This window comes from Xylocopa sonorina, chromosome 10 (genome assembly GCF_050948175.1).
Source record: "Xylocopa sonorina isolate GNS202 chromosome 10, iyXylSono1_principal, whole genome shotgun sequence".
NCBI classification, from domain to species: domain Eukaryota; kingdom Metazoa; phylum Arthropoda; class Insecta; order Hymenoptera; family Apidae; genus Xylocopa; species Xylocopa sonorina.
In genome coordinates, this window is record NC_135202.1 from 12,325,436 (window position 1) to 12,352,359 (window position 26,924).

The 26,924-nt window shown below is 53.4% G+C and overlaps 5 protein-coding genes across 6 annotated transcripts in view; 2 read left to right on the top strand and 3 right to left on the bottom strand.

Moving 5' to 3' along the window:
- The window catches only part of LOC143427951 (headcase protein-like), a 57,264-nt gene that overhangs the window by 26,171 nt on the left and 4,169 nt on the right, over positions 1-26,924 (top strand). The window lies entirely within an intron of this gene.
- LOC143428472 (cysteine-rich venom protein 6-like) lies at positions 4,314-4,818 on the bottom strand. Its single transcript, XM_076903365.1, has 3 exons — positions 4,713-4,818; positions 4,526-4,638; positions 4,314-4,467 (listed from the first exon to the last, which is right to left on the bottom strand). The coding sequence occupies exons 1-3, from the start codon at positions 4,762-4,764 to the stop codon at positions 4,360-4,362; spliced, it is 273 nt and encodes a 90-aa protein (XP_076759480.1). The 5' UTR covers positions 4,765-4,818; the 3' UTR covers positions 4,314-4,359.
- Positions 5,211-5,766, bottom strand: LOC143428356 (chymotrypsin inhibitor-like). The gene is made up of 3 exons (XM_076903158.1): positions 5,650-5,766; positions 5,454-5,578; positions 5,211-5,364 (listed from the first exon to the last, which is right to left on the bottom strand). Exons 1-3 carry the CDS (start codon positions 5,699-5,701, stop codon positions 5,272-5,274), a joined length of 270 nt encoding a protein of 89 aa, XP_076759273.1. The 5' UTR covers positions 5,702-5,766; the 3' UTR covers positions 5,211-5,271.
- Positions 6,067-6,797, bottom strand: LOC143427959 (chymotrypsin inhibitor-like). Of its 2 annotated transcripts, none has more exons than XM_076902492.1 (3): positions 6,508-6,797; positions 6,332-6,447; positions 6,067-6,258 (listed from the first exon to the last, which is right to left on the bottom strand). In XM_076902492.1, exons 1-3 carry the CDS (start codon positions 6,563-6,565, stop codon positions 6,166-6,168), a joined length of 267 nt encoding a protein of 88 aa, XP_076758607.1. In that variant the 5' UTR covers positions 6,566-6,797; the 3' UTR covers positions 6,067-6,165. The 2 variants fall into 2 exon arrangements, with proteins under 2 accessions (XP_076758607.1, XP_076758606.1); XM_076902491.1 differs by having other exon boundaries at positions 6,332-6,450.
- On the top strand, positions 8,446-10,401 carry LOC143427950 (trehalose transporter 1-like protein). Its single transcript, XM_076902481.1, has 6 exons — positions 8,446-8,563; positions 8,728-9,084; positions 9,177-9,433; positions 9,520-9,771; positions 9,855-10,026; positions 10,095-10,401. The coding sequence occupies exons 1-6, from the start codon at positions 8,476-8,478 to the stop codon at positions 10,373-10,375; spliced, it is 1,407 nt and encodes a 468-aa protein (XP_076758596.1). The 5' UTR covers positions 8,446-8,475; the 3' UTR covers positions 10,376-10,401.

A 26,924-nucleotide genomic window follows, 5' to 3' on the forward strand; every position in this document is an offset into this window, starting at 1 on the left:
GATACACACGGCGAACGGATATCTCTCCCGCTGCCGTTGGTCCCGACCTACCCAACGCGACGCGTTGGAATTTTCCCGAGCCGTTTACGCGGCGAAAAAAAAAAAAAAAAAAAAAAAAATAGAAACCTAAATCGGATGACTTTGAACCAGCCGAGCAAGCTGGAAATATATCTCCCGGAGTAAAGTTCACGGTTCACCGTAATCCAGCGGGGCGAAGTGATCCGTAAAGAGCGAACAATAGTAACGCTATCTGTGTCATTAGAATGCGCGTTACGGAACAAGCTGATACGTTCTTGGTAAACATGTTTATTCGCCAGTTACCGTTCGCCAACTGGCGCATAGAACGCGATGCGACTCTACGTTTTCGTTACATCAGGTTCTTCCGTTCGAAGATAGAGAACCGAAGCTCGTTACCAATCGGAGCCGGGCCGTACCGTACCGTCCAATCGGTCTCCTTATTAGCCAAATTGGATAACGAGTCTTTCGCGTGGAATAATTGGCCGAGCGTTGTGTGCCGGTGCGCGGCCAACCTCGCCTCTCGACTACCGTGTGCGCGACGCCAATCGATTCTTTTTCCGCTTGCTTATCTGCCGCTTCTGCGCGTACGATTAGAACCGCAAACACGCTCGATCGTCTGCGCGTAAACTTGTTTTCCTTGGGCTAGGTTAGGCAATTTCCTCGCACGTGACTCCGCTCGCTCGTGCACGGAGCTCCGATTCTCCCATCGAATGAGATCCACTGGATATCCGCGACTGGAATTCCACTCCGCTCCGAACGAGCTTTTGCTCGGAATAGCACGCTCTACTGCTCTCCGCCGACGCGACTCGCGTATATCGCGCCGCTTCAACTTTTCGACCGCTCGAAACCGTTCGCCATATTTCCTTTTTTTTTTTCTCCTTCGTTTTTTTCCCTCCCCGCGCTCCGTTATTCGTTCGGACTGGTTCAGTAGGAGAGGAGCAAAGGAAGATTGGCGTCGTTTCTTAATGAGCGAGCGAGGCGTCACGTGTCCCGAGGCCAGCACGTAACGAACGCGTACGGGCGCACGCTTTTCCCTACACGCGTGCCGGAACCTCGGACAAGCTAGAACGGTGTCGGTAGTGCAGTAAACTCGTCCCGGCGGATAAATATACGGTATTATGTAAGTTGTTTGCTACGAGCCAGGAAAAGAGAGAGAGGAGCGCGGTGGAGGATCTAGAGCCGGGTTCTCACCGAGCATTGCGTAACACCTATTCGCTGACCAGACGCAACTCGATCGAGCAACCGCCGAAATTTCCCTCGCCGAGCTTTCCCATTTTTCTATTCTCCGCTTCGGGTGGCCAACGGTTGTTCCTTCGCGCAGGTACGCGCTGCCTCCCAGAACCTCCGTTCGACAATGGAGGATTAATTTTCAATCGACGATCCCTTCGAAAACTGTCGCACAGCGGACACGGACGTCTCCTCGTGTCACGTTTCCTTTCCCCGGGATTCGGCTGCGCTGCCCCCGTTTTTCCCTTTGATCTTCGTCGTCGCATTGTCGCACCCGACAAAGAGGAGGGCGTTCTTCGCGCCCGTTTCCATGGATGGCAAATTTCGAGCGAATCTCTCACCGGTCCGGGTCACATCCGCTTGCTCGAACGAATCGCGCGCGTCACCAGCCGCTCTTGGTCGCGCTGATTTACCCCGATGCGTCCTGATGGGGTGGCTCGCGCTCATCCCCGAGATACCCCTCCGTTTTCTCGAGCAAATTGTTTTCTTCGTTCCGGTTCGTTTCTCTCGTCCCTTCTCCCTCTCCGATACAGACGGTTCGTCGATGTTTTTCCCAATTGCGAAACCACCACGTCCAGCGAAATCGCGCGGACTTGGAACTTTGTTCCCCTGAAACGATCGTCGTCTCCTAGGAATCGTCGACGTATTGGCGTCATCGTTGCGAAGAGCAGTCGTCGTACGTGAGAATTGGCGCGAACCTCGCGTAGGTGGTTCGCCGTTTCACGTGCATGTGTATTAATCGAGCGAATACTCGCAGAGGCGAGCCGTCGCAAAGATTGACGAACCAGCTATACAAGGAAAACCCCAGGTTTTACGTAATCATGGAACGCTGGAACGTATTTAGTCGCTTAGGCTCGTATCGGGTCAGTCGAATCGAATCATCGCTCGGGACTCGAGGTGCTGGAGAAGAAAAATCGCAGCTGCGCCCTACCGATATACATACGTGCACGCATAGCTGGTGAGCGTTTCGGATGGTTTACCTATTTTTCCTCCGTCGAATGTATCGTCGAGTTTCGCGCAAACACCGGTATTTCAATTTCTGACGTAATCTTGTTGACAGCTACAACCACTGGCGAACGAAAAGTGCGCGGCTGAAAAGGAAACTCGTTCGTATCGTCTACCGATATCGGAATACTAATTCCTCGTCTCCGTCATAGACGCGACTAGAACACTCGCGATCGGGATTTTGGTTTTAAAACGAATACCGCTAGCACACATCCCGAGTAGTACGCTTTCGTTTCCGGTGTGTAAAAGTGAGCCGCGATGTCGCCTTTTATACGAGGCGTTCCTCTCGTAAATTTTACACGCGTCCTCGTAACACGTCGTTCCCCGTTATCTCGACAAACACTCGGATGACTAATCGACACGGTTTTATTAATCGTCGGGTCTATTTTTCGAACGTTGTTCGCTTTGTTACCAACCGCGGTCGTTAATTATTTCCCAGTGCCGTAGAGGCTTCGATGCTACTTCGGGTTTGTTACACGCTCGACTCTTTCGAGACGAGCGGAAATTCTCGTTTCCCCTCCTCGTGAAATAATAATCGCCGGTCAGGTAGCGTTAGTCGTCGATATCTCGAAATCCCTGGCTCGGAGAGTAATCTTCTTAACGAAGAGAATCGTCGTCGTCCCTTCTGTCGGGGATCCAATAAGAGCGGGCATCGGATACGCTTGTCTATTCTCTCGAGAGATGAAATTGGTAACTAAAGAGGGAAATAAGAGAGAAACAATTCCATCGGATGCCGAGAAGGATCCCCGGATCGAGGAGAGGCAGGTGCGCCCGTTTCTACGACGTACCCTGTTGGGGACCCTTAATACGGTATTTCATCGGTCATAATGCGCGCGCCCTCGTCCCTTTCGCAAACGAAACTTTCGAACCGATTGAAATGATATCCTTCGCCCGGTCGACTCAATCGCGGGCCAACTATTCGATTAATAGGAAACTTGCTCCGAGAAGTGAAACTGGTCCGTGAGAAAGAAGGTCGCGACGGAAGAAGAAGAAGAAAAAGACGGAAACGAAAGTTGAGGGCGACGGTGGCGGGTGGTGGTCCCTTTACTCGGAAACTGATGGCGAAACTTCCCGGGGAGGGAGAGATGGGTATTCTTCTTTGTTCTCTCTACTCGATTCCGTCGCATTTCGGAACAATAAGCGTAGCTATATCGGTGACGGACAAAAACCCGCGTGACACCGATGCCTCCTCGTTATTAACACCCACCCGAACGCTTTGTCGCCTGCGCTTTGCTCCATTTTCATCAACTCGCTTCCACGTAAAGGATCATCCTCTACCGAGCGTCCACTACCTAAACGTCCGATAAATAACTTCAACTTTCGGAAGAACGTTCTTTATTGCTGTTGCGTCTATTCACATCGCCGTTATGGCTATTTCAAGCTTAACAATCCCGGGGTAAAACGCAGTGGTTGGTTTCGTTTCTAAAGTATCCGGCACGGCAAGCGCAACCGATGAAGTGATCAGGTGGAAGGCAATTCTAAAACAAATTTATGTATCCGCATCCGAATTACCCATTGAAATTATTATCATTATCGTTAACAGTGATACTCACGCATTGTATATAGACGTCGGGATTGGCGCAATTCGGTTCACACGATTTCGGGCAATTCGCATAGGTTTCGTTGGTAGGACAAACGATAACCGGCCCGATTCCTCGTATCGGGATCTTCGAAATGGGTTTGTCCGTTTCAACGGCAGAATCTAGGTTTACATCGGTTACTCGTGAACGACACGTATCAACGACAGAGCAAACGATTTAAAATACATACGAGAAACAGCCAGCAGTGTAGCAAGAAGAGCGAACGCTACGACGTGTCGCGACATGATGATTCCGTTTCGATGGTATCGTTTCGATCCGCACTTATTAGCCGCGCTACTACTTTTGATACCAACGCCTCCAACGTTGACGATTTTTATACCCTGCTCACCACGATAATTTATAGGCAATCGCAACTGTCACTAGTATCTTTTTCCGTACTCTATTATTAACGCTTAGCCTTTACCTTTTGTTGCAACAGATGTCTAAACAGCACTGACAATAACAACGTCAGAAATATACCGTTTCAGGAACTTTATTGTTATATTCGGTTATACAGGGTTATTTAAAACTAACAATCCTCGACTAAAATACATCGATCGATTCTTGTATCTCTAACGTGGTTACCGTCGCAGCGACAGCCACCGGTACCGGAACCTTCAATGTCTACCGGGCAATGCTGAAATAAATTCATTCGTGATAGGCTGTTGTTAACCGATTTAGCTTCGAAGACTTACACAGATCACGTTTTGATCGGGATGATCGCAAGTAGGTTCGCATCCTCTTCCGCAGGACGAAAAAGTTTGGTTCATTGGACAACAGGACGAGGAGGATTCCGTTTCCGTCTGATCTGTAGGATCGAAACGTGTCGCGTTGACAGAGTTGTAAATTGATAAAGGCTCTATCAAATCGGTATAAACTTACAGACGACGAACACCGCAACGAAAAGCACGAACAACGCACTGGATCGAGACATGTCGGCTGGCTGGTATCGATGCTTTCGATTAGTACGTTTCGAGTTCACCGTTTCGGCTATTACTTGCAACGTCACCGATGCCGTCCACTTTTATACCGTGGTCCCTCGCATAAATTACCATCCGTTTCCGCTTATGTTTACAGACAACCGACGATGACTAATTGCCGTTAATTATCCATTGACACGACTCGCGAGGTTACCCGAACACGTGTATTGTATTTTTAAACTTATCCTCGTTGAACTTGGAGCAATTTGTTCGCGAACGTCGATCAATTCGACAGACGTGAAATACGGTCTATAATTAAACGTCGAGCGAATAACGAATAATTAATGCAACGTCAAACAAGGTAGGAGCGGGGGTGAGGCTGTTTCCTCGAGTTCGTAGGTGTTCCAGGAAACGATCGGGAGAAACGTTTCGAGTATCGCTTGATTAACGTTCTTTATTAAACTATATAGAATTACGCTTCCAGGCAGGTTCTATCGATATCGTGGGTGGATTTTGAAATTTCAGCAGTCTTCGAGTTTGACGCAGCCCCCGGTTTTCGGGTCCCTGACGTAGTCGTCGGCGCAACGACAGACGCTATCGCCGCGTACGCACCCCTGAAATTGATACGTTCGTAACGTGAAAATGCAATTGATGCGACGATTCAAGTAGTTTTCGGCTGTTCGTTTGCTCTTTCGATACTCACGAGGCACATCTGTCCTTTCATTGGTTCTGCGCAACTTGGCTCGCACGCCAATCCACACAGGGACCAAGTTTCGTTCGCCGAACAGTCTAGCGGGGGTGGAACTCGGACTCTACCCTCTGTTTCGACTGATGCCCGCAGAACGCGTTGTAAATTAGTTATTTGCGAGGGAGGTGCGAAAAAACAGTGCGATACTTACATACGACGATCATCGCGGCCACCATCATCACCAGTATCGTGAATCGAGACATGTCGGTTGTATCGTTACGGTTACGCTTGACTGTCGGTAGCTCGTTTTTCGCACTTGGTTCCGTTTCTGATGTCTGACCCACCGGTAGTGTCGACTTTTATACTCTTGTTTCTTGTACAAATTTCCATACGTTCTCGTACGTGTCGTCGTTCATAAAAGATAACGCACGCCACTAATGACATTAACCGAATATTTATTATCTGTTTAGTCGAAATATTTCTTTTTGCGCGTGTAAATCATCGGTGATGACAGTTTTCAAGCTGTTTTACGCTTATTTTTCTAACCGTCAACAAATATTAGATTATCGACTTACGCGCGAGTCGCATGGCAGGTGGGAGGGCATTTAACGATCGCGTTTAATGCTGCGCAAAGAACGTTCTTTATTGGTACATTTATAATTACAATAGTCACGCAATGGTTATTGGTTTTGAAAAAGAAGAAGAACAACAAAGTAATCGGTTAACATTAACACTCGGAGAGTGGTACGCAGGCGTTGGTATTGGTGTTTCTGACGAAGCCCTTGTCGCAGCGGCAACCCCCGGTGAGCTTTGTGCATTCCTGACAGAAATCGGTTCAAATATCGTTAGCGGTAGTATTTTTCGACACGGAAGGGTAATCTCGAAGTACTCACGATTCCTGGACAAAATTCAGGGTTTGGATTGGGGTTTTCGCAGGTTGGCTCGCACATCGTGCCGCAGATGTACCAATTTGAATTCTCCGGGCATTGGTCGGCTTCCGTGCGATCGACTGCTGACGGAGACGAAGCGTTCGTAAGAGTTGTTGGTGACTAACGCGAGGTATACTTACAAACAGCGAACACCGTGACGAAAAGCACGCAGAGTACGACTCGAAGAGAAGCGGCCATGGTTTTATTCGTGATACCTTCTTTTATGTGGAGGCTGCCGGTTTATATCGTCGACTTTTATACCCGCGACATTCTCGCGGGTATCCGAGCTTAGCTGTGGGTACACGTGTGTCCGTCGGTGTTCCGATAACTCGGTAAACAACCGCCAGCTAATTAACGGGGCTTTTAATAACGCGACGTTATCATCGGTATACGCGTACCGCATTTTTCATCGTTGTTTACCCGGTAAGCGCATTCGGTTTCTCTCTTCCACGTTCCCCGCGTACGTCGAGCAAATAGCGATTGATTTACGGGATGCGAGTTTCGGAAATTTAACACGGCTCCCGTCTTGCTGGCAGTTGTAAAAACATATTTATTTGCCCGGGTCCCGTTCCCTCGATCGTTCCTGGACGATTTCTCGCCATCGACGACGGAGAGACCGGCGTCGGGAAACTCGAGCGAATTTAATGTACCATAACAGAAATATCGCGCGCGGTCTGCGAGCATTTTCCTCCCTCTCGGCTCGTAAACTCCAGTCGGCGGCAGAGTGGAAAGAAGGGAAAAGAACGCGAAGGCGGCGGAGGAGTGCGAGTGATTCAACGGGGCGACTAGTTTCGCCGTGTTATCGGCGAACAACGCGTTCCTTCGAAACAATACTCGAACCGGTATTTATATCTTATCGCGTCGTAAACCGCTGCTGGTAGGAGGTACGCGACAACCGTTTCGCGTTTACAGATTGCCAACTTGCTTTTCCATACCGACTAGCGATTAACGCGTATCCTTCGTCTCTCGCGATAAATATTTGCCCGGGGATCCCTCAAACTTTTCCGTTCTCCGAGGTGTACTCTCGAGTAATCGTATCTAACGATGTCGTCCCCTCTTTTTTCTGTTGCAGGTAAATTCGTAGCGAGAAAATTGTACCGGATGGGCAAGAATCTCGTTCAGCCTCGGTGACTTTTATCGGGAACACCATCCCCGCGTCTAGCCTTCTAACACGGGGAGAGGAAGGAGCGGTGATTTATACGGGCTCGATCTCGCGTCCTAAGCCTCCCTCGTTAGAATCGATTGCGCGCGAGGGTGGACGCGTTCGGTTTCCCTCGAATTAGGTCGTCGCGGCGATAAAGCGGCGCGACGTCGCATTCCCACGTCGAATGAAATTGAAATCCATTCGTTTGCGAGCACGCGTTCCAAGCCTCGGTGGAGAAGGAACGTTCGACGCATACACCGGCGGCGTTACCGCGATTGCAGGGGACAGCGGCAACGACCGGCCTCAAGGTAGCAAAGCCGCACGCACTCGGTCGACGGCTGCTTATGTAAGCTTGTTTCGAGCCGCGACGGCTGGTTAGGCCACCCGTTGGTAAATGGGTAAGGTAACATTTTCCGCGGCCCCCGAGAAAAATGATAGTTTTCGCCATCGGACGTTGGAAACGAGGAGCAGCCAGGGAGGTGTGCTATCGTTTTATCGGTTATCTAGAATTCTCTTCGCGAACGTTCCTCGTCGGAAACTGCCTCCTGGCGTGGCAGATACGCCGGGAATAGAGGCGGTGGGAGAAAGAGAACACCCGCTTTCTTTATCTCTCCTCCGATTTCCTTTTCCTCCGTCGATGCACCGCGGATGCATCGTCGTCGCCGGCGGTGGTAGGTCGTTCACCTCGCGCCATCGCCCCGAGAGAGCTTGCAGCGATTTTGGTCGCCGAGTTTCGCGTAGAGACGCCTAGAGACGCGTACAGAGACGCGTGTTCCTCTTTTCTTCAGGTCGAGCGGGGAGGAGCGAGGCTGCTGCTGCTGCTGCTGCTGCTGCTGCTGCTGCTGCTACCCGTGATAATAATATTATATGTATACACGCACACACCGATAGGAGTTGGAAATAGGACGGAACGAAGGTAGCCACGTTTTCGAGTCGAGACACGCGACTCGAACTTTCGTGAAGAATGGCGGAGACAGGATTTCCCGATGGCAAGGAAGATTTCCGAAAGCTCTTTCAAAGAAGACTGCCCCAATACATCGCTGCGAGCGCAGGTTCTCTCTCTCTTTCTCTCCTGTTTCGCTTCTCACCGGTTTCCATTGCGCGTGAAATATACGTAACCTCGAATGTCGCGTCGTACCGATCGTCGTCGTCGTCGTCGTCGTCGTCGTCGTCGTCGTCGTCGACTAGCATAGACTGATGGATCGATTTTGCGTAGCGTGCATGGGTGGATTTTCACTCGGTTGCGGCCTCGGATGGAGCGCGCCGTGCGTCGAACTGCTGATCAACGATCACGCGTACGACGAGTTCTCGACGAACGTGATCGCGTCGGTGTTCCCACTGGGCGCAGCATTGGGATTGCTCGTGGTGCCGTTTCTCGTCGACAAGATCGGTCGCAAGTGGACGATGATGTCGTTGGTGCCCCCGTACATGCTCGGATGGATCTTGATCGTCGCCGGTGTCTCCGTGTTCACCCTGCTGACCATTGGGAGACTGATCACCGGCGCCTGTGGCGGTATGTTCTGCGTGGTAGCGCCGATGTATTCCGCCGAGATAAGCGAGAAAGAGATCCGAGGTAGGGTGAAACCTAGACGACGCGTCTAGCGGAGCTAGACTCACTTACTCTTCTCGTAATCGTATCGATTATTATCGCGAGACGATCGACAGGTACGTTGGGCGTGTTCTTTCAATTGTTGCTCGTGATCGGAATTCTGTTCGCCTACTGCTGCGGATACACCGGAAGCGTGACTATCGTGTCGAGCCTTTGCAGCCTGTCGCCCATCGTGTTCGCCTCCATCATGTTTTTCATGCCCGAGAGCCCGCTCTACCATATCGCGAGGAACGACGAGGCAGCCGCTGGCAAGTCGATGCGATTTTTCCGCGGACCGGACTACAACTTTGACCACGAGATCAGGGAGTTTAAAGTCAGTGCACCCCTCTTTCTTCTCACCCCTATTATCGAACGGTTCCATGCGTGACGCGTGACGTTGGTGTGTTTGTTGGCGGACAGGAACAAGTGGAGAAGAGCAGGCTACAGAAAGTGACGATATCGGCGTTCGCGAAGAAACCGATTTTGAAGACGATGGGAGTAGCGTACGGGCTGATGTTCGCGCAACAGTTCAGCGGAATCAATGCGATCATTTTCTACTGCGAGACTATTTTCAAACAGACGGGCGTCGACCTGGACCCCCTGCTTCAGATGGTGATCGTCGGGGTCGTCCAGGTGATCGCATCCGCCGCCTCGGCTGTGCTGATCGACCAGGTTCTCTTGTCATTTCTCATGAAATCGCCGAACTCGTTGTCGCGTTGGTAGTATTTAGTGTATTATCGGGTAATTGTTTGTAGCTCGGGCGAAAGGTCCTAATGACGATATCCACCAGCGTGATGTGCGTCTGCCTGGCGGTCCTCGGCATCTTCTTCGTGTTGAGGACCAGCGACGACGAGCAAGCTCACGCCCTCTATTGGCTGCCGTTGGTCTGCGCCTGCACGTACATGATGGCCTTCTGTCTGGGCGCCGGTTAGTAACCGCTCTAAAGTAGTAACGCGACGACTTTGAACGCGTACATTTAACGAGGGACGAAACAGGTCCGATACCGTGGTGCTACATGGGCGAAATCTTCCCGGCGAAGCTGAAGGGGGTCGCCTCGTCGAGCGCGGCATTCTTCAATTGGACGTTGGCGTTTATCGTGACCGTGTCCTTTTCAACGGTGATCGAGGCGCTCGGGATCGCGACCATGTTCTTCTTCTTCTCGGTCATCTGCGCCGTCAGCATGGTCTTTCTGCTGTTCTTCATGGTCGAGACCAAGGGAAAGACGTTCGTCGAGATTCAACGAGAGTTCGGCACCTACGACATCGACGGTGAATGAATTACCTTGGACTTGGAATAAACTGTAGCTGCGAAATTTAAACGAACCAGAGAGAACGGTTAAACGCGATTAAGGAATATACGGTGCTCTCCTCTCCCTCTCTCTCTCTCTCTCTCTCTCTCTCTCTCTCTCTCTCTCTCTCTCTCCGGTGCATTTCTCATGCAGTCGATGTCGCCTGGCAGCCAGGCAGGCAAGCGAGCAGGCGTTCGCTTTCATCGATTATGCATTCGAATTTATATTTATGAAGCGTAGTAGAACCGCTCGTACCACCGACCGCAGCAGCAGCAGCAGCAGCAGCAGCAGGCAGCAAGCAGTAGTAGTAGCAGCAGCAGCAGCAGCAGCGACAGCGTTCTCTAATAATGGATGCTGCTTATAAACCTCTTCGTTCAGGGTCGACGTCGCGCACGATCCGCCTACTCGCCTCGAATAGGCGTTGTCCACAAGCTCTGACGCGTCGCGTGTTTCGCGAATGCTTCGACGACGACGACGACGACGACGAGGAGCGGTGTTTCTCCACGTGGCCGGATGTTTAACGCGCGTCACGATTCTTAAGCGAAGATCGGGGAAACTCGATCGACGTTAAAATACCCTTTAGCGGAGAGAGAATGGTGTTCTCCTCCTCTTGCTCGCTTCAAGGTTCCCGCTCGCGGATCACTCGCGGTCGGCAGCAAACGGCACGAACACGCGTGCAGATGCGTGTTCTCCCTCTCGGCCCCTCGCCTCGATTCTCCCTCCCGCTTGGCGTTGCACAACGCGGCTCGATTGCACACCGCACCATTGCACCGCGGCGGGGCCATTGGCCTCTTCTCTCCACGGAGAGACGGTACCGTCGCGCCGCGACCCGCTTGCCGGTTCTTGGCTACAGCTCGAGCCGAAAAACCGGCACCATCGCGACGATCACGACGACGACGACGACGACTACGGGTCACCGTGTCGCTCGCCGTCGATCACCTGCGTCTTCCTCTTATCCTAGGCCCGCCTCGTCTAACCGATAGTAACCGCCGATACTTTCGCCCCTTCGACGGTCGAGAGATTCCCGTTTCCTGTGCACGCGCTTTTATCGGGCTACCATAAATAACGCGAGGGCAGAAATAAACGCGGTATCGGGCCGCGTTCGCGTACTACTCGGTTCGCGAGCGTTCCATCTATCTAGGAGAGAGGAAGAGCGCGGGAGGTACCACCGTGGATCGGAGCAACCACTGTGCAGCAGCATCGTTTTCGAATCGTAGGGGTCGATCCAAGGTTAAATTAGCTACCGCGCGTCTCGAACGGCGCCGTAACGGGACGGACGAGGCGTAAAATCGCCTCGTTAAAGGAGATCGGCTAACGTCACGGTGCGCGTATATTTCCGAGCGACCCAGTTGCATAGCGAATGCAAGTGTGGGCCGCCGCGTCTGTTCTCCGCGCGGCAAACATCTTCTCTCGCTAAGCTTTCTCCGTTTCTTCTCGCCTCTTTAACGCGCGCTTATCTCCGTCGCTCGACCGCGTTCGAGACCGGCCTCGAAATTGCATTCGCATTTTTATCCCGATAACGAAGCGATCGATAACGGTGTCCGCCGCCGCCGCCACCGCCGCCGCGACAGCGCGATTTAAATTTCCTCTCTTTGCTAACGGGGAACCGGTTTTCTAACCGAGTCGAGAGCGCACGGCGGCGAAAAGGCTCGATCGATGCCATATTCGTTGCTCTCTCTCTCTCTCTCTCCTATATGCCTCTCTCTCGTCCACCAACGATCGGGAGGGGACTTTTAATTACGCGTTTGGTTGTCGCCGCGGACAAAGAAGATACGAGGTGGTGGCTAGCAGCGAGCCAAGGGTAGAAATCTCGCGGGTCCTCTTCGACGAGGGACCGAGAAGCAACGCGGGAGAGCGCGCGGAAACTTCGCTTCGGGCTAATTTACGCGGTCGTAAATCTCGCGGCGATGGCGGTGGCTGGCTGGTCGGCGGAGGCGGCGCGTAGCCTAGCTTCGAGGAAATAATAACGAGCCACGATTTGTAAAAAGAGAGCAGGACGGTTGATCGATGCAGGGGCGGGGGACCAACTTTTCGAGACCTGGTCGAGGGTGAAAACTCGCGAGAAAGGGGAACCTCTTCTCTCTCGCTCTTTCCTTACGAGATGGGTATTTTTTCGAACTCGATTCGCGGTAAGAAACGAAGCGTCGCGTTATTTACGTCTTTCTGCCCCTATGGATACGGAAGACGGGCCTTCCGCTTCCGAGCGCTCGTTTTTCCCTCCGCCTCTGCGTTTCTTATCCCCTCGGCGGTGTCTAATCGGCGACTACTGTTCTCGCTCGGCTGACTTCCCTCGGAACTCGGCCACCCGTGTGGATACGTGCCTGAATATCGCTCGAGTCGACGGATTTTTTTTCCCTCCTCGACGCGCGATCTTGAAAGATCGTAAGAATTATTGTCCCTCTCCCTCGGCTGATCGGTAGAAACGTTTTACAAAGAAGAGAAGAAGAAGAAGAAGAAGAAGAAGAAGGAGAAGGCGATAAAGAGCCCGTGACGAGCGCGATACTCGATGTCGCGTTACGCACGCTCTCCCGGAGCCCGCGGCTTTATGTGGCACAAGGATGCAGCTTGTCTGGGTCATTACTGTATCACGCTCCTTCTCTCGTGCTCTCTCCTTTTCCATCCTCCGCGTCTCCGTGCGCTCGCTCGATCGCGTTTCGCCCGCTCGTGCGATGCATAATAATCGCGCGACGGTGCAATTTCGCCGGAGAGCTGAATCGAGATTTATACCAGATACGAACGAGATCGAACGACCGCGACCACCGAAAATCAGCCTCGACGACGTCTTCTCGCGGTACGCTCGAACGATCCCCGATAATCGGTGCCGGGTGCACGCGATAACAAGGCCTCCGCCCTCTCCGCATAGGGAGAGACTCTCGTTTACCCAGAGAAACGAGGCACACAATGGGTTTCATTGTGCCAACGGTCGAGACCGCGGCGCAGCCTTGCGATAGACGCGACTGCTGCGTGGTACACAGAGCGGCGACGAAAACCACGCGAACGCTTCGCCACGCATACTTTTTGCCTCTCTTTCGAATCATCTAGACGAGAATATACTAACGATCGCTACTCCTTCAGCCTTCCACGAGGCGGACGAGAAAAGAAGAGGGGCTATAAATCTTGGGAATAATCGCGGCCGTACTCCCCTCTGCCGCGCCGCTGTTACCGCCGCCTCCGACCGTCCGACAACTAGGCTAACTCTCTCGTTGCGGCAATGAATCGAGTCAACTGCTCGAAACACCCCCGCAATTGGCTGGGACGCGCGCGCGCGCGCGCACGTTTATTCCTTTCAGCTCCGACCAAGGAGCGACTCTACTCGTCCTTCGACGAACGGTTGACCCTGCGCGCGTCCGCTCCGTCTGCCGCTCGTCTTCCTCCGACGTCATCGCGGCAATTTTTCTCGCGAAAACCCCGATGCACAACGGTCTCGTTGAGAGTGGGTCCGGAGAAAAGGTTCTCTTCCAGCTCCGCGGCGAAGAACCGTAACGCCGCCACGCGGTTTTAATTTATGCTACGAACCGGCCATTCATCCGGCGTAATTGCGACTCGGTCGATCGACCACGAACCGGTGGTGTTTGCACAGCTAGACCAACACGTCCAGCCTTTGCGCGAGCCGTTCTCTTCCCGTGGGCTAAGCGCGCGGGAATGTATCGCGTGTGTATTCAACGGGACGCGTCAAGTGCATAGTCCGACCGTCGATCGTTAAACCCGTCGTTGAACTTTTCTGCGGTCTCGGTGGTCTCCTCGTGGTTTCGGCTAAAAATTAACGGGATAACGAAGGAACGACGTACAGGCGCGGGTCGAGGAGCGCGATCGACTCATTACCGTTCGTTTTACGAGCGTGCCAGCCGGGGAGTTTTATTGCGCTGCTCTTATCCTCGGATCGACGCGACGACAAAATGTTTATTGTTCGACCGTTCCGCGAGCGTCACCGGAGGATTATCGGTTCCGGTAAATTTTTCTCCCCGTCTGGCGACTCGTTTGAGTCACGGTGGAAATCTTATCCAAGAGCGGCGACAACCACGCCCAGGATTAACGAGCATCAACGCGAGTTGATCCGCGACTTTTATCCTCTCGGCCCTCGGGATCCTTCGCGAGACGAGGCCACCGGAAGCTGGCCTCATCTCTCGGCCATTTTCCCTCTAATTTCTGACAAAGCGATGCCGGACGACGAGCGGCTTCCCTCCGTGCTTTCAAGCTTCCCGGGATTTAGCGGTATCATCTGTCCAATTAACGTGGCTCTTTCCTGGTCCTTCCGCCACACGGCTTTCGAGCCACTCGAACGGACGGAACATCGCACCGTCGGGTGGGGGGATGCGCGAGGGTAATTCAATCCCGTGGACCTTCGGGGATCTCCCAAATCCTTTCTTCCCGGTCCCATTCTCGAGAGCCACCAGCGGGTGTCTCGCGAAAATTTCTCTCCGGATTCCCTTTCGGCCGGTTCGAAAAGAACGAGCGAAGCAAGGAAGTGAACGGTGTCGGAAACGCAAAAATGCGGCCGGACGCGTGTTTCCTGTCGGGCTCGACGGTGAAATCCCCGGCTGCAGTGTCGGGGCAAACCGCAAACGGAGAAGTTGCCCGCGTCACGGCCGTTTGTTTTCCATGGCAGAATATCGCGGTGACGCCGAAAACGCGTCGCAGCCGAACGAATCGTCGCACGTGGAATAATAAAGAACCCTCTCGAGGAGAGTTTCGCAGGAAACTCCGGGCAAGCGTCGAAGCGCGACAAGTACGTCGCGAGTTCGCTGTTGTTGGGGAGCGTACGGACGACGACCGGCGTCGGCGTCTAGAGATACTGTCACGTAGAAGCTAGCGGTGACAGCGGGCAACGGTTCCCGTTCCGATCCGCCTATCTGTCCTGTCCAAGCACGGCGGAATTGTTCCCGCGTCGGTTCCGCCGTCAGGAAATTGAATATCACCCGGCGACAGTTTTGTTTCGATAAAAATGTAACGAGACGCGTCGCGTCGACGCTGTGACGGGCCCCGCGGCCGGATAAACGCGTCAATCTTTCCCCCTGCTCCGTCCGTTACGTCGATGCTCGTTCGTTTCTACCCTCCCGATGCAGAATTAATCGAAACGAACCTTTCCAACTGGAAGAAGAGAAATAAAGCTTTCTTTCCGGTTGGTAGCCAGCCACCAGCGTCGCCAATTGCGGTTCGTCCAGACGAAATTTTTCTCAGTCCGACCACCGCCTGCCGATTGAACGCGACGCGACCGCGTTTGCGGTCACCAATTTTCTCTTTCTCTCGACCCCGTCGCCGTTGCCTAACGAACCTTCCACGCGGACGTCGCCGAATCTATTAATGCGCCCCGTTTAACGAATCGATAATCATTCCGAATCCTCGTTGTTATTTCGAAAAATAATCTTTCTCCACCGACGCTTGGTTTATTACCCCTTCGATGATTTTACGTTCCTCGACCCTTTCGTCCACGGCTCTCCCTCTTTTGCCGGCTGTCCGATATTTATATTCGAATCACGACGCGTCCGTTTGTTTTAAACGCGAAATTTGAAATGCAAATTGCGGCCAGTCCCCGTTCGGTTTTCATTTCGCCAATTAATTTCATCTGCCGTTGAAGCGCGCGCGAGACGCGAAAGAGGCCCGCGAACGAAACGGAGAAAAGGGCTGTTTCCTCTAAACACGCGTGTCTCGCGAACTTCGCGGCGAGGATGGAAATCAGTCCGGATCTCCTTCCGTAAAATTGAGTCACGTATTCGAGTAGTAGCCAATTTCGGTCGCGATGGGCGCGCGCGCGCGCCTAGCCTTCCCTTCTCCGTTCTCTCTTCGAAATCGATTTCGTCTCACCGCGCTTCCGTGCCACGATCATCGTTAACCAACCCGCGTATTCGAAACGTCGCCGAACCATTCCAGCGCCGATGTCTTTTAGCAGTTCCGCGAGTTCGGTTGGCGTCGTTACAGGACGAAGGGGGGTGTGGATGGGCGTTGTCCCGGTATTTCGCGAAATTTCTCTCTCCCTCCCTCCCTCTTTCTCCGTTAGTAGTAGGTAGGTAGGTAGGTATGTAGGTAGGTAAACCACGGTACGAGGGACTTTATATCGGGGGATCCGACGGGTGGTGGATGCGCGAAGGGTTGTCGAGTTCCGCGCGGAGTTCTGGCATTGTCTCGACCGGGTTTTACGAGCTGACGGAAACTGACAAGAGAACGAGACACCGGCGGAGGGGAGCACGAGGGGAAGATGAGAGACGGTAACGAAACGAGCGCGAAAGGTAGGAAAGGGTTGGTACGCGAAGGAAGTTTGCACCTACCTGCTAATTTTACGAGGTTAGTTAACTCCTATAAGAAGCTTACGCGACGAGGCTGCTACAACACGGACTTGGTAATTTCATAATTTAAACGAGCTCCCTTTTAGGCTCCCTCTCGCCCGGAGGAGCGAGCACAGGAAGCTTTCTCCTTCTTCTTCTTCTTCTTCTTCTTCTTCTTCTCCTCCTCGTTTTGTACGTCTCGTCTGAAACGGGGAAACGTTTCGCCGGAGAATGCGTTGCTACGTAAATGCCATCGCCGATGATCCGAGCGTGATCCGACGACGCGCAGCGCGATACCGAAGACAGATTATATCGTCCTCTCGCGTCTGTTTTAACGACGAAACGCCACGAGCAACGGCTCCATTCGAGAACTTGCTCGGCTTCACCCGACGAACGTCTTCGCCGCTCATTAAATGTAACCGAATTAATTCTCACGACGCGTACGTCTCGGGCTGGCTGCGAATTTCCATGCAAATTCATCGGGCGGGCGTTTGGCAGTAAAATTTTACAGCTCTCCCCTTCCTCCCTCTTCCTCTCGTCTCCTGGTTCGTGCCTCGAGGAAACTTTACGGACTCGACAAGATTCGAAAGAACGATCGGGAAACCGTGCTTCCACGGGATACTCGTCGGGTAAATCGCGTTGCCGATTCGACGCGACGCGAGGAAGCGACAGAGAAGGAAGCGAGTAATTCGCAAGGTGGTTTACAACTGTTAATCCTAGTTCTTTCGCGGGGCCATTAGCGACTAACGACGAGGTATCGCCTACCCCTGTGGCGGTCGCGGCCGCGAAACTTTAGCGAGACATTAGGGACACGAACGCGAACGATAAACCCTGCGAATTATACCGCGATTATGCAAAACACCGGAACGGAAACTTTTCGGTAGATTCTCTTCCCGCGGCGTTCCGTTAAAATGCGCGAGAGGAACCGTCGGATCGATTGTTCGTACTTCATAAGCGACTCACGATTCTTTCTCCTTTCGCCTTCCGTCGTCTCGACGTCTACATCGACCATAAACGGTAGTTATTTACGGGGACGTACGTTTCACGGGGCCGAGAGTAGGCCCATTCGCATGTAAATCGCTTCTTCCTCCGGTGCCGAGATATGCAAATATCGCTAATTACTGGTAGCGGCGGGATTACACGGTTCCTCTTCCCCCCGGTTCCTCGACCCGCGTCGTTCTTGGTTACAACCAAGGAGAGGGAAGGAGAGAGAAATTTTTGGAGACGCGCAAAGTTAAAAGGACGGGTAGAGCAGCGGCGGTAGTAGCGTGTATAGCTAGTTATCACGTTTTATAGCCAAAGAAACACCTTGGTTCACCATCGAGCGTGGAAAGATAACGCGCCAGTGTTCACCCCTCGTGATATAAGCGTCGGGAATTAAGCTCCGTCGTCGAACCGAGAGATTCGGTGATTCACGCGGTGGACACGAGGTGCTTAACGGTCGTAAAGGAAAATTAGGGGGCCGAGCTGGCGAGATTAGCGGATAGCGAGAGAAAGCTCCGTTCGGGAAATGGTGTCTATTCATTCCGGGAGCAATGAATTCGACACACGGTAGTTCGCGTCAGAGGCTGTGATAAAGGGCGGGAAGAAGGGTTTCAGCCGGGATTGCGCTGTTCCCGGGGCACTTTACGGAGTTCCCTTCGACGAGGAGAGGAACTCTGGTCGCGCGTCGACTCTTAATTTCTGGACGCGATGCGATCCTATCGTTCGCTCGGCCACACGCGGATACGGGGACGAGGAGAAGGCGTGCATTCGTTTAGCCATTGTTTCTCGACGGGTCCTGGACATCGCACGGGACGAGATTCGCGCGATAAACGACACGAGAGACGACGAACGTGTTGTACCTACGTACGCTACCGTGCGCCTCTCTCGCGTCTCCGTTTCGCCCTTTCGTTTCTCGGTTCGCGCGCGTTTCTCCGCACGATCCCGTCCGAGCGGCTGGTATCATCCTATCTGCCCGGCAGGATCTCGCGGGACACGTACACGCGTCCGTGGCCTCTGCGCCGGTTCGAACATGGACGACGGCACGTTGGTTATTACCAGGCCGTAATGAAAGGTTCCTACCACCGATCGACCGCTTACTTTTTCTTCTTCTCTCTTTCCGACGTCATCGAAAGGCTTTCACCTCGTCTAGTAAACGATCCGGTCATGAGTCGCCTCGAATTACCAGAGAGTACTCCTCGGGAGCGAGAACGAAAACCTCCGAGAGGGTTGTTTCACGCGGCGGAAGTGTTTGAAATTCGTCGCGAGCAGATCTCCTCTCTTCGATTCGAACCGCGAATCCTCTTCTCACGCGTGTACGGGTTACGAGAGAGAGAGAGAGAGATACGGTCGTGAAATCAGTATTCGAAACCGGTTATCGGTTGTGCAATACCCGTGGTGTATACGGCGCGGCGGGAACCGGCGAAGGGGCGGGAGGAAAAGGAGGAACGCGGTGTCCGTTCGAGTTCCAGAGGGTGGTCGTCGTCCTTGTTCCATATCGCGATTCCGAATTTTCTGATCGCGCGGGATAAACGCGCGCGTAGCGAATTTTCTTTTTACTTAAAGGCTCGAGAAGGGAGCGTCGCGTCGCGTCACCGGCTATATCTCGTTCCTAGTCGACGTGGGCGCTGGCTACGTGACTAATCAGTCCGCGACCCTCCTCGTCACCGGGTCGTTAACCTCTCGCTGAACATCGAGGCGCGCGAGTATATCCGTCGTCGCGCGGAATCCGCTCGAATCATCGAAAGTTCTCTCGAAGCGGAGAAGAAGAGGAGCCGCGGTTTCGCGGACCCCCGCGACCGTCGAGGGAAAATGGCTGGTCGACGCAACTGGACGCGACTGGACGCGACGAGAGGATCGGTGTAACCGATCGTAATTCGAGACACGCATCGGGGACACCGATCTCCGGGGCTTTCGCAGGACGGCGACGGGAACGGGTGGGGGTCTCGATGGACTCCGTCGAGGTCTCGCCCTCGTTTCGCTTGCACCGATCAAACGCGCGACTCCTCTCTCGGAGGTCTGTGACCTTAAAAGTAACTCCGCGACGGCGACGACGATGGCGGGGGGCACGAGGATCGTCGGTCAGGTGAGCGCAGGAGGGAAGGCAGAAGAGAGAGGCAAGAGGGAGGCAAGCTCGTTTATTTGATCGCACGCCGCGGTACCGAACGTAACCACACCTAGCCGGGGAGAGAGCCGGCTCTCGTATAGATACGAGTCCCGATCTGTCGGGTAGTCCGTGATACATGGCCATGCGCACGTAATAATATCGTGTGACAGCTCGCGAGATAGCTGGCGTGGGTCGACAGACAGGGAGTGCCACTTGGAACCGCTCCGTCCTCTCTCGCCTCCTCCCTTCTAGCTGGCTCTCTCGCTGGCCTGCTTCTCTCCGCTCCACCACCGTCCACCACCCCCTGTTTCATCGATAATCGCGGGCACCACCCCGTCCTCGAACGGAGCTGAAAACCAAAGGATTTTCGAAGGCTCGCTAATTCACCGAGTTAACCACGGTCGCTCGTTACTCTCCACGGGTTTACGATCGCTCGTAATAGTCGACCGGCGATCTCTCTATCCGTGGAAACTGCTCTCGCCTCGGTTGCGGTGTATATTATATATCGATTAAAGAAGCGGTGCGCGCACCGAAAGAATTCTAGCGAGAGGTTCGTTCGTCACGCGATCGCGAGCCTCCGCGCGCTATCTAATTCTCGACTCGAGCACGATTTAAGGCTCGGCGTAATTAACGAGCCATGCCAAGCCTCCGTGTAACGGAGTTGTCCGATAAATCTGTTCTCCGGACGGCTTCCTATCGTCCGGTTCGAGCTGCGCGCGGTCCACCAATCGCGTATATACCTCTGCCTATATTCCAGTCGCCTAGTAGTTACGGTTCGCAGTTGGTCCGACCGATCCGGTGACGTGAACGAAAGCGCAATTCCGCGTCCACGAGTTCAGTGCCACGCGAGTTGTCGGCGAGATATTCGAGACCCGATAGTTTCGAGTGGGCAGGATCGACAACTTCCTTCTACCCCGTACGCGATACCCTATTACGCGTTCTCATTGATCGGGCAGACAGACACGGAGAGAGAAAGAGAGAGAGAGAGAGAGAAACTTGTCGTACCGGACAGGAAATGAAAATTACTAAGTTGCAAAGCGCCCACGTCACCGCGAAATGTTCGTTCGAGCGTGGATTTTATTGGCTATTCAAAACCGCGACTCGCTTTCCAATCGGCGTCGCGAACAAAATGAAACCTCGCTGCCCCGGCTAGAGGAGGACGAGTAATTTTTCGCGATCGAGAACCGGGTAACGAGAGATCGTCTGGTGAACTGGATCGCGATCTGGTTCCGCGGTGGATCTCCAGGTGAAAAAGTGCGCGAGACGACGAGTAGAAAAGGAGAACGAGAAAACTAGTCCGGACGGGTGCCGCGCGCGCTGTCACCACGCAGTCTCTCTCTTTCCCCCCCGCGTCGAGACGCCGGTTCTTCTGGTTTCTAGCCGTCTCGATCGCGTTTAAGGGGATATACACCTGGTGGTAGCGCGGTCGGATGCCTCGTCTACCAGCCTCCGCCGGAAAATGTGGGAAGCTTTGGGAAAGTCGGCGACGATCGCTCGTTTAGCGTATGCCACCGGTTCTACGACTACTCGGGCTCGTTTCGATTTATTATCGACTTCTACTATTTATCTTTTCTATCCGCGAGAGGAGAGGAAAAAAGGAAAAGAGGAGCAACCTCTCGGTAACCCGTGAACGGACAGGTGCGCCGACGCCGTTGAAAAAACTGGTCGTCGACCGAAGCCAATCTCTTTCCCCGCGCGTTCGATCGCGCTTCCGCGTAGAAACGTCACCTTTTCCACGCTCGCCGTCGCGACGTGACGCGACGCGACGCGACGCGACGTTCGGTTTATCTGGCAGCTGCGCGAAGATTGCGCGCACCTCGACTTCCGCCCGCAGATACCGGTCGCGAATAATCGTTTCGAACGGCGGTCTCACGCGGTTGCTTTTTCTCTCGGAGTTTAACGAACGACGAGGACCTCGCGCGTCTCTCGAGGGGTGCGTTTAAAGGTGCGCGCGCTCGCCGGCCGGTTCCCGCAAACTTTACGACGTTCCCGCGTCATAACTCACCGGGGGCCAATTATTGCGAGAACAATGGGTTTTTCTGCCGTTTCTCCGGCGTTCGGCAGTCACCGGGACACGGTCGTCGTCTCCTCGTCCGCGTCCGCGTCCCGCTGCCCCTCTCGTTTGCATGGCGAAGAATAGTAATCGACAACCGGTGGCTGTCCAACCAATTTCCTTCGCGTTTAAAAAGGAAAACTCACCGAGTGCGTGCCGAGACGCGCCACGCGTCGACGATGACTCATGCCGCCTACGCGCCGCGTTTCTCATCGATTACCAACGCGTCGAAACTTCTGACGGAGTGCGATCATCCGAGGCTCCGCTTTTCGTGTAAAAGAAAAATCGACGTTTCAACGATTCGTCGACGTTAATTAACTCGAATCGAGAAAGGGGAAGCGTCTCGATGAACGACGGCGACCCGTTTAAAAGTATCGCAGAGGCCGTTGGTTCGCGTTAGCCTCGGATCTTCCCCCCCGCACCGGTTTAAAAATAACCACCAACTGACAACTCGGCGACGTCGTCGTCGTCGTCGACACCTTTGCGCCTTCTCCGATGAGAAGTCGAGCGATACGCCATCCCGATAAAAACGAATCGCGACGAAAGGTTGAGAGGAGGAAAAATCGATGAAACGCCAGGCGTCTCTCGTTAGCGACGGAGCCGGTGAAATCGCGTTCCTTTACGGGTCGTCATCGTCGCATAGTGCCTTTTCGCGTTCCGCTAATCGAGGGAAAGCAGATAGCCGGAATGTTGCGCGACTCGCGACACCAAGAAAACCTCGTTCGAGTTGTAGAAACGAGCGAGGGAGACGGAGTGAGAGAGAGAGAGAGAGAGAAATATCTGCAGGTATATAAAGTTTCGTCCGAAGTAGTAGGTGGTAGGCGGTGGTGCTTCTTCCTCGTTTTCCAACAAACAATCGGAACAATCCGGGTACTCTCTGCTTCCGGCAAGTTTTAATTAACGGGCAAGTTTTCAACTGCGTTACACCAACCGCGTGTTGCGAACAATTTCGAAGGAATTCCGAGTTGCCGCGTCGCTCGCCTCAACTTCCGGCTTCTCTTTACACGGACTCACCGGAAACTCGTCGGCTGCTGCTGGCAAACATGCTTCGCGCGGAAACGGTTCCAATGGCTTCGCGACCGACTCGCGCGAATCGACCGCCTACGTATTTATTATCTCGGGTATCGCGAGTTGCCTCAATATTATTTTAGCGGCTGGTTTTACCGGGCTATTTATCGCAATCGTAACGGGGTGAGACGAAATTTTGCGAGAACGTTGGCGCAGCTCGTGGAAGAGGGGGTGTCGTTCGCGCCACGGGAGAGATCGCCGCTTTATAAACCTTCGTAGTCAACGAAGAACAAGAGCGACGGCGGCCTGGCTTTACCGCCTATCTTTGGAACGACTCGCCGTAAAAATATTCTCAAGGATCCTCGAAGGCTCTCCTCGAAGGGGAGGAAACTCGGTTGACACGGTCCAAGGTTGAGCCGCAACGACGACTCTCGCGGAGCGAAAACGGATCTCGTTAACCGCGATTTCTTCAGCATCGTCGAAGTCGAACGGCGATCAGGGCTCTCGATTTCGATCGGAACTCCGGCTCTGTCTAGAGAGACTAGAGCAACGGGAACATCGGGGGTGCGGGTGGTTGGGACGCGTGCCGGGTTTGGTAGGAGGATGATAAAGAAGGTACAAACGAGGACGGAGCAGCGGCGTTTTCGCAGGGAAACGTACGACATTGGCTTTTATGCGCGCAATAATGCGAGAGCACCGGCTGTCAGGGCCGTGTTGCAGGAAACGCCAGCGTTTTCCCGTCCCTTCGGAGGTCGTTATTTTTCTCAATTTCGCGGAGAAAAGTGGCAAGAGCGGCGAAGAAAGAGGAGGACCTCCTGCGGGCTCGCTTTATCGCCGTGGTCCGACGACCACGACCACGAGCACGCTTTTATTTTTCCTTGCCCGACGAAAGGATCCGGCGGATGAAATTACGCGTCCCTGAATTATCCCGTCCCGTTTATTTCTCGCGTTCGCTTCGAATGCGTATGGTTTCGCCCTTCCGCATTGCTCGTCGGAACGAATATTTCATTCTTCTTAAGTCGTCGCGAAGAAAGACGGCGCGAGCGCGGCCGTAATAAATAAGCCCGGGAGGAACGCGACGGAGGATGGATGATATAAAGTATCTTAATTGTAATCCGTGGTCGACATCTGGACTGGATCTCTTTCCGTTGAAGGAATTCTCCGGTTGATCGGCGTCGCGGTCGATGTAGTCCACGGAGGACTTAGGCGGTGCGCGCGCGGCTCTCCGTGTGCAGCTCGTGCACGCGCGTACGTGCAGTGAATGGCATTGAGGGGCCTCTATCTATAGAGGCTAGATTAGAGTGCATTAGCCTCGCCGCGAGCCCGATGGAGATATCTTTCGCTCCGTTTTGCGTACACGCACCGCAACTATGTACCGGCTATATTTGTAACCGGCTCGCCGCGCGAGCCCTCCTGCGTTCTCCGCGCGTTTGCGCGCTCCCTCCGCGACTTATCCACCCGGCTGATAACTCCCTCGAATAATATAAATACCTATGCGATGCGCTAGCTTCCTCGCAATTATTCGATTCTTCGATCGAATCGAACCCGGACCACCTGAACCACGAAGGACCGTGGAATTTTATTTTTTAATAGGGCCAGACCAGGCAATTACAGAAAATTTCATCCTCGTCTACGTGTCAGCGGGGTCGAGCTGAGAGCCTCGTTGCGTAATCGCCGACGGGGATACCTCGGGGTCTTATTAAGTATTAAAACGTATCCGCTGTCGGGTTCTCTTGTTTTCTGGTAAGACAAGTCGAGATTAAGTTCCCTTCTTCGGTAAAAGTTTCCTCGGCTGGCTCAGCTGCGCCCGCCCGACCGTCTTCCAGACCCGTCATGGAATTTACATCTCCGTCAAGGCCCCGTCGACCATTTTCTTTCTCCTCGTTGAAGAAGAAAACCCGCCAACTAAATACCAGCCGACGCGATTAATAATATATCGGGTCAAAGTGCTGGTTAAGCCTCTTAAACCGAGAGCGGAGAGTTTGGGCGCGAATCCGACCTTTCGAGGAATAATTTCCGCCCGCGTTAAGCAAATCGACTTCTCGCGTAACGGTTAGGCGCGCGTGAATACCGATTTCCAGGTCGAAATCATTTATTTACGCGGTTGCCAGAACTCATCCGCGATTTTTTACGTAACGGAGGTATGTAACGACCCCTGACACGCCGCGGATTTCGTTTTCGGAAAGTTCCTGCGGCTCCCGCAGGAAATAAACTGGTTCGCGCTCGAAAACCGGCCCACCGACGATTCCTCGGTGCGTTGCCTACATTATTAATAATCTTCTATTTGGATTTATCGCCGCTCGTTCCGAGGGTTCGAGCCTCCGGACGTTTCGGGGGAAATGATTTTTTCTCCCCCCCTCTTCCCACGTCTCCCTCCCACGCTTCGCGTTTCTCGTTCGTATCCTAAGTTCCGCTGGAGCAATTAATTATCTCGAAATTAGGATATTTCCCGAGAAATCGGAGGCAAGATTTCGAATCGCCTCTTGCCGTGGAAAAGCAGATACGCGTGCGATTAGCTAGCTCGTCGATTCTACGCCGGCGACAGCCGACCGTTTAAGGGTGCCGTTAATCACGACACCCGCGATCAGAATCTTATCTTAAACGAGTAATTAGTCTCTCTCTCTCTCTCGGTTTGAACGACGTTTCCACGCCTTCCCGCATTAGCGAGAAGGCAGGCACGCGATACCCTCCCCGCGCTTTGTGGCTTATTTCGAATTTTTCGCGGCTAGGTTCGCGTGGCGTATGAAACGCGGGCGCAATTACCGTCTCGCGTTGATCAAACCCGCGCCACGGACCGTACCGGCCCCTCTAATTTCCTTTAATTTTCGCCTCTATTTCTGGGCTACGTTCCGTTCGTTTATTTGTCCGAGGCAGGCGATGGACAAAGAGATAATTAAGAGATCAATCGGAAGGCGTTCCACGAGATATCGGGCGTGACGTTTCAATTTGTCGTTTGATCTCTTTGCAGGTCCGTTAAACGGCGAGAGGTCTGGTCGGCGATATTTTTCGAAGCGATCGGTTCGTCGCGTTTCCACGATTCTGAATTTACGAGACAACGCGTCGAGATGCTCGCGCGCATAACTTCGCCGACGCCGACGACGCGGCGCGATAAATTTAACGAGGGGGGGCCTACTTTCCGCGAGCAGCGGCAACCCCTCGCAGGGGATGAGCCGGTGCGCGCGATATCCGAGGGAGGAGAGGACGCGCCACGGTGCCGAATCCCCCGTAACCGAGAGAGCGACCTTTCGCTGACGCACCCCGAGCAAGAGGCCATCCTTAACCTCTTCGGCGACGCGTGGCTGATTTATAAGGACAAGAGAAGACTCCGAACCCTTCGCGCCTCGTCCGAGTACGCGGTATACCGTGTCCGAATACTACTACCACTGCCGCTGCCTCCACGATCCCGTAAATCCTCCCGCTGTTGCTGGGTAATCCCGCCACCGAGAGGGTTTACAGTTTTAGAGTTTCGCGTGATACGGTTCTCGAACCGTTCAGGTAACGGCGCAACCCTTTGTTACGCACCGACTCGGCGCTATTAAACGATGCCACGGGATTATGAAAATCATTAGTCAGGAGTAATCCTCAAAGTCGGTCTCGTCCATTTACTTCGCCGAGAGTCTACCCCCCGGGCTGAAGTTGTTGGGTATTTACAATAGCGGCACGCGTGTCGTGATGTATGGCAGCAATTTCCTTTGGCGGTCGAGGCGAGGCCCGGGGTGAGAATCTATCGCGAATGAATTTTCGCTGATCGACATTTTACGGCGTTAAAAGACACGAGGGACAGGACGGACGGGGGATGCGACACCCCAGACCCCGATGATGGGTACGTATCGATCAACGCTGTCGAGCCGATCGGACACGAGTGGTCGTCTCGCTCGTTTTCGGTGCAATTTAGTAAGCGACGCGAGGGAATCGGTCGATGCTTTTCATCGTTCGATCGATCGATCGATCGCGATGGCATTCAATTTGAAGTTTTAATTCCATTTTTTGCTCCCCTCTCGAGGAACCGAAAGTACGAGGCGTCGTCGATGTTCGACGCCAATCTAAGGGACCGTTTCACCGACGCCGGTGGAGTCGTACCAGCCGTTATCCGACTCGAATCGGCGAGGGTCCCACGATACGCGTCGC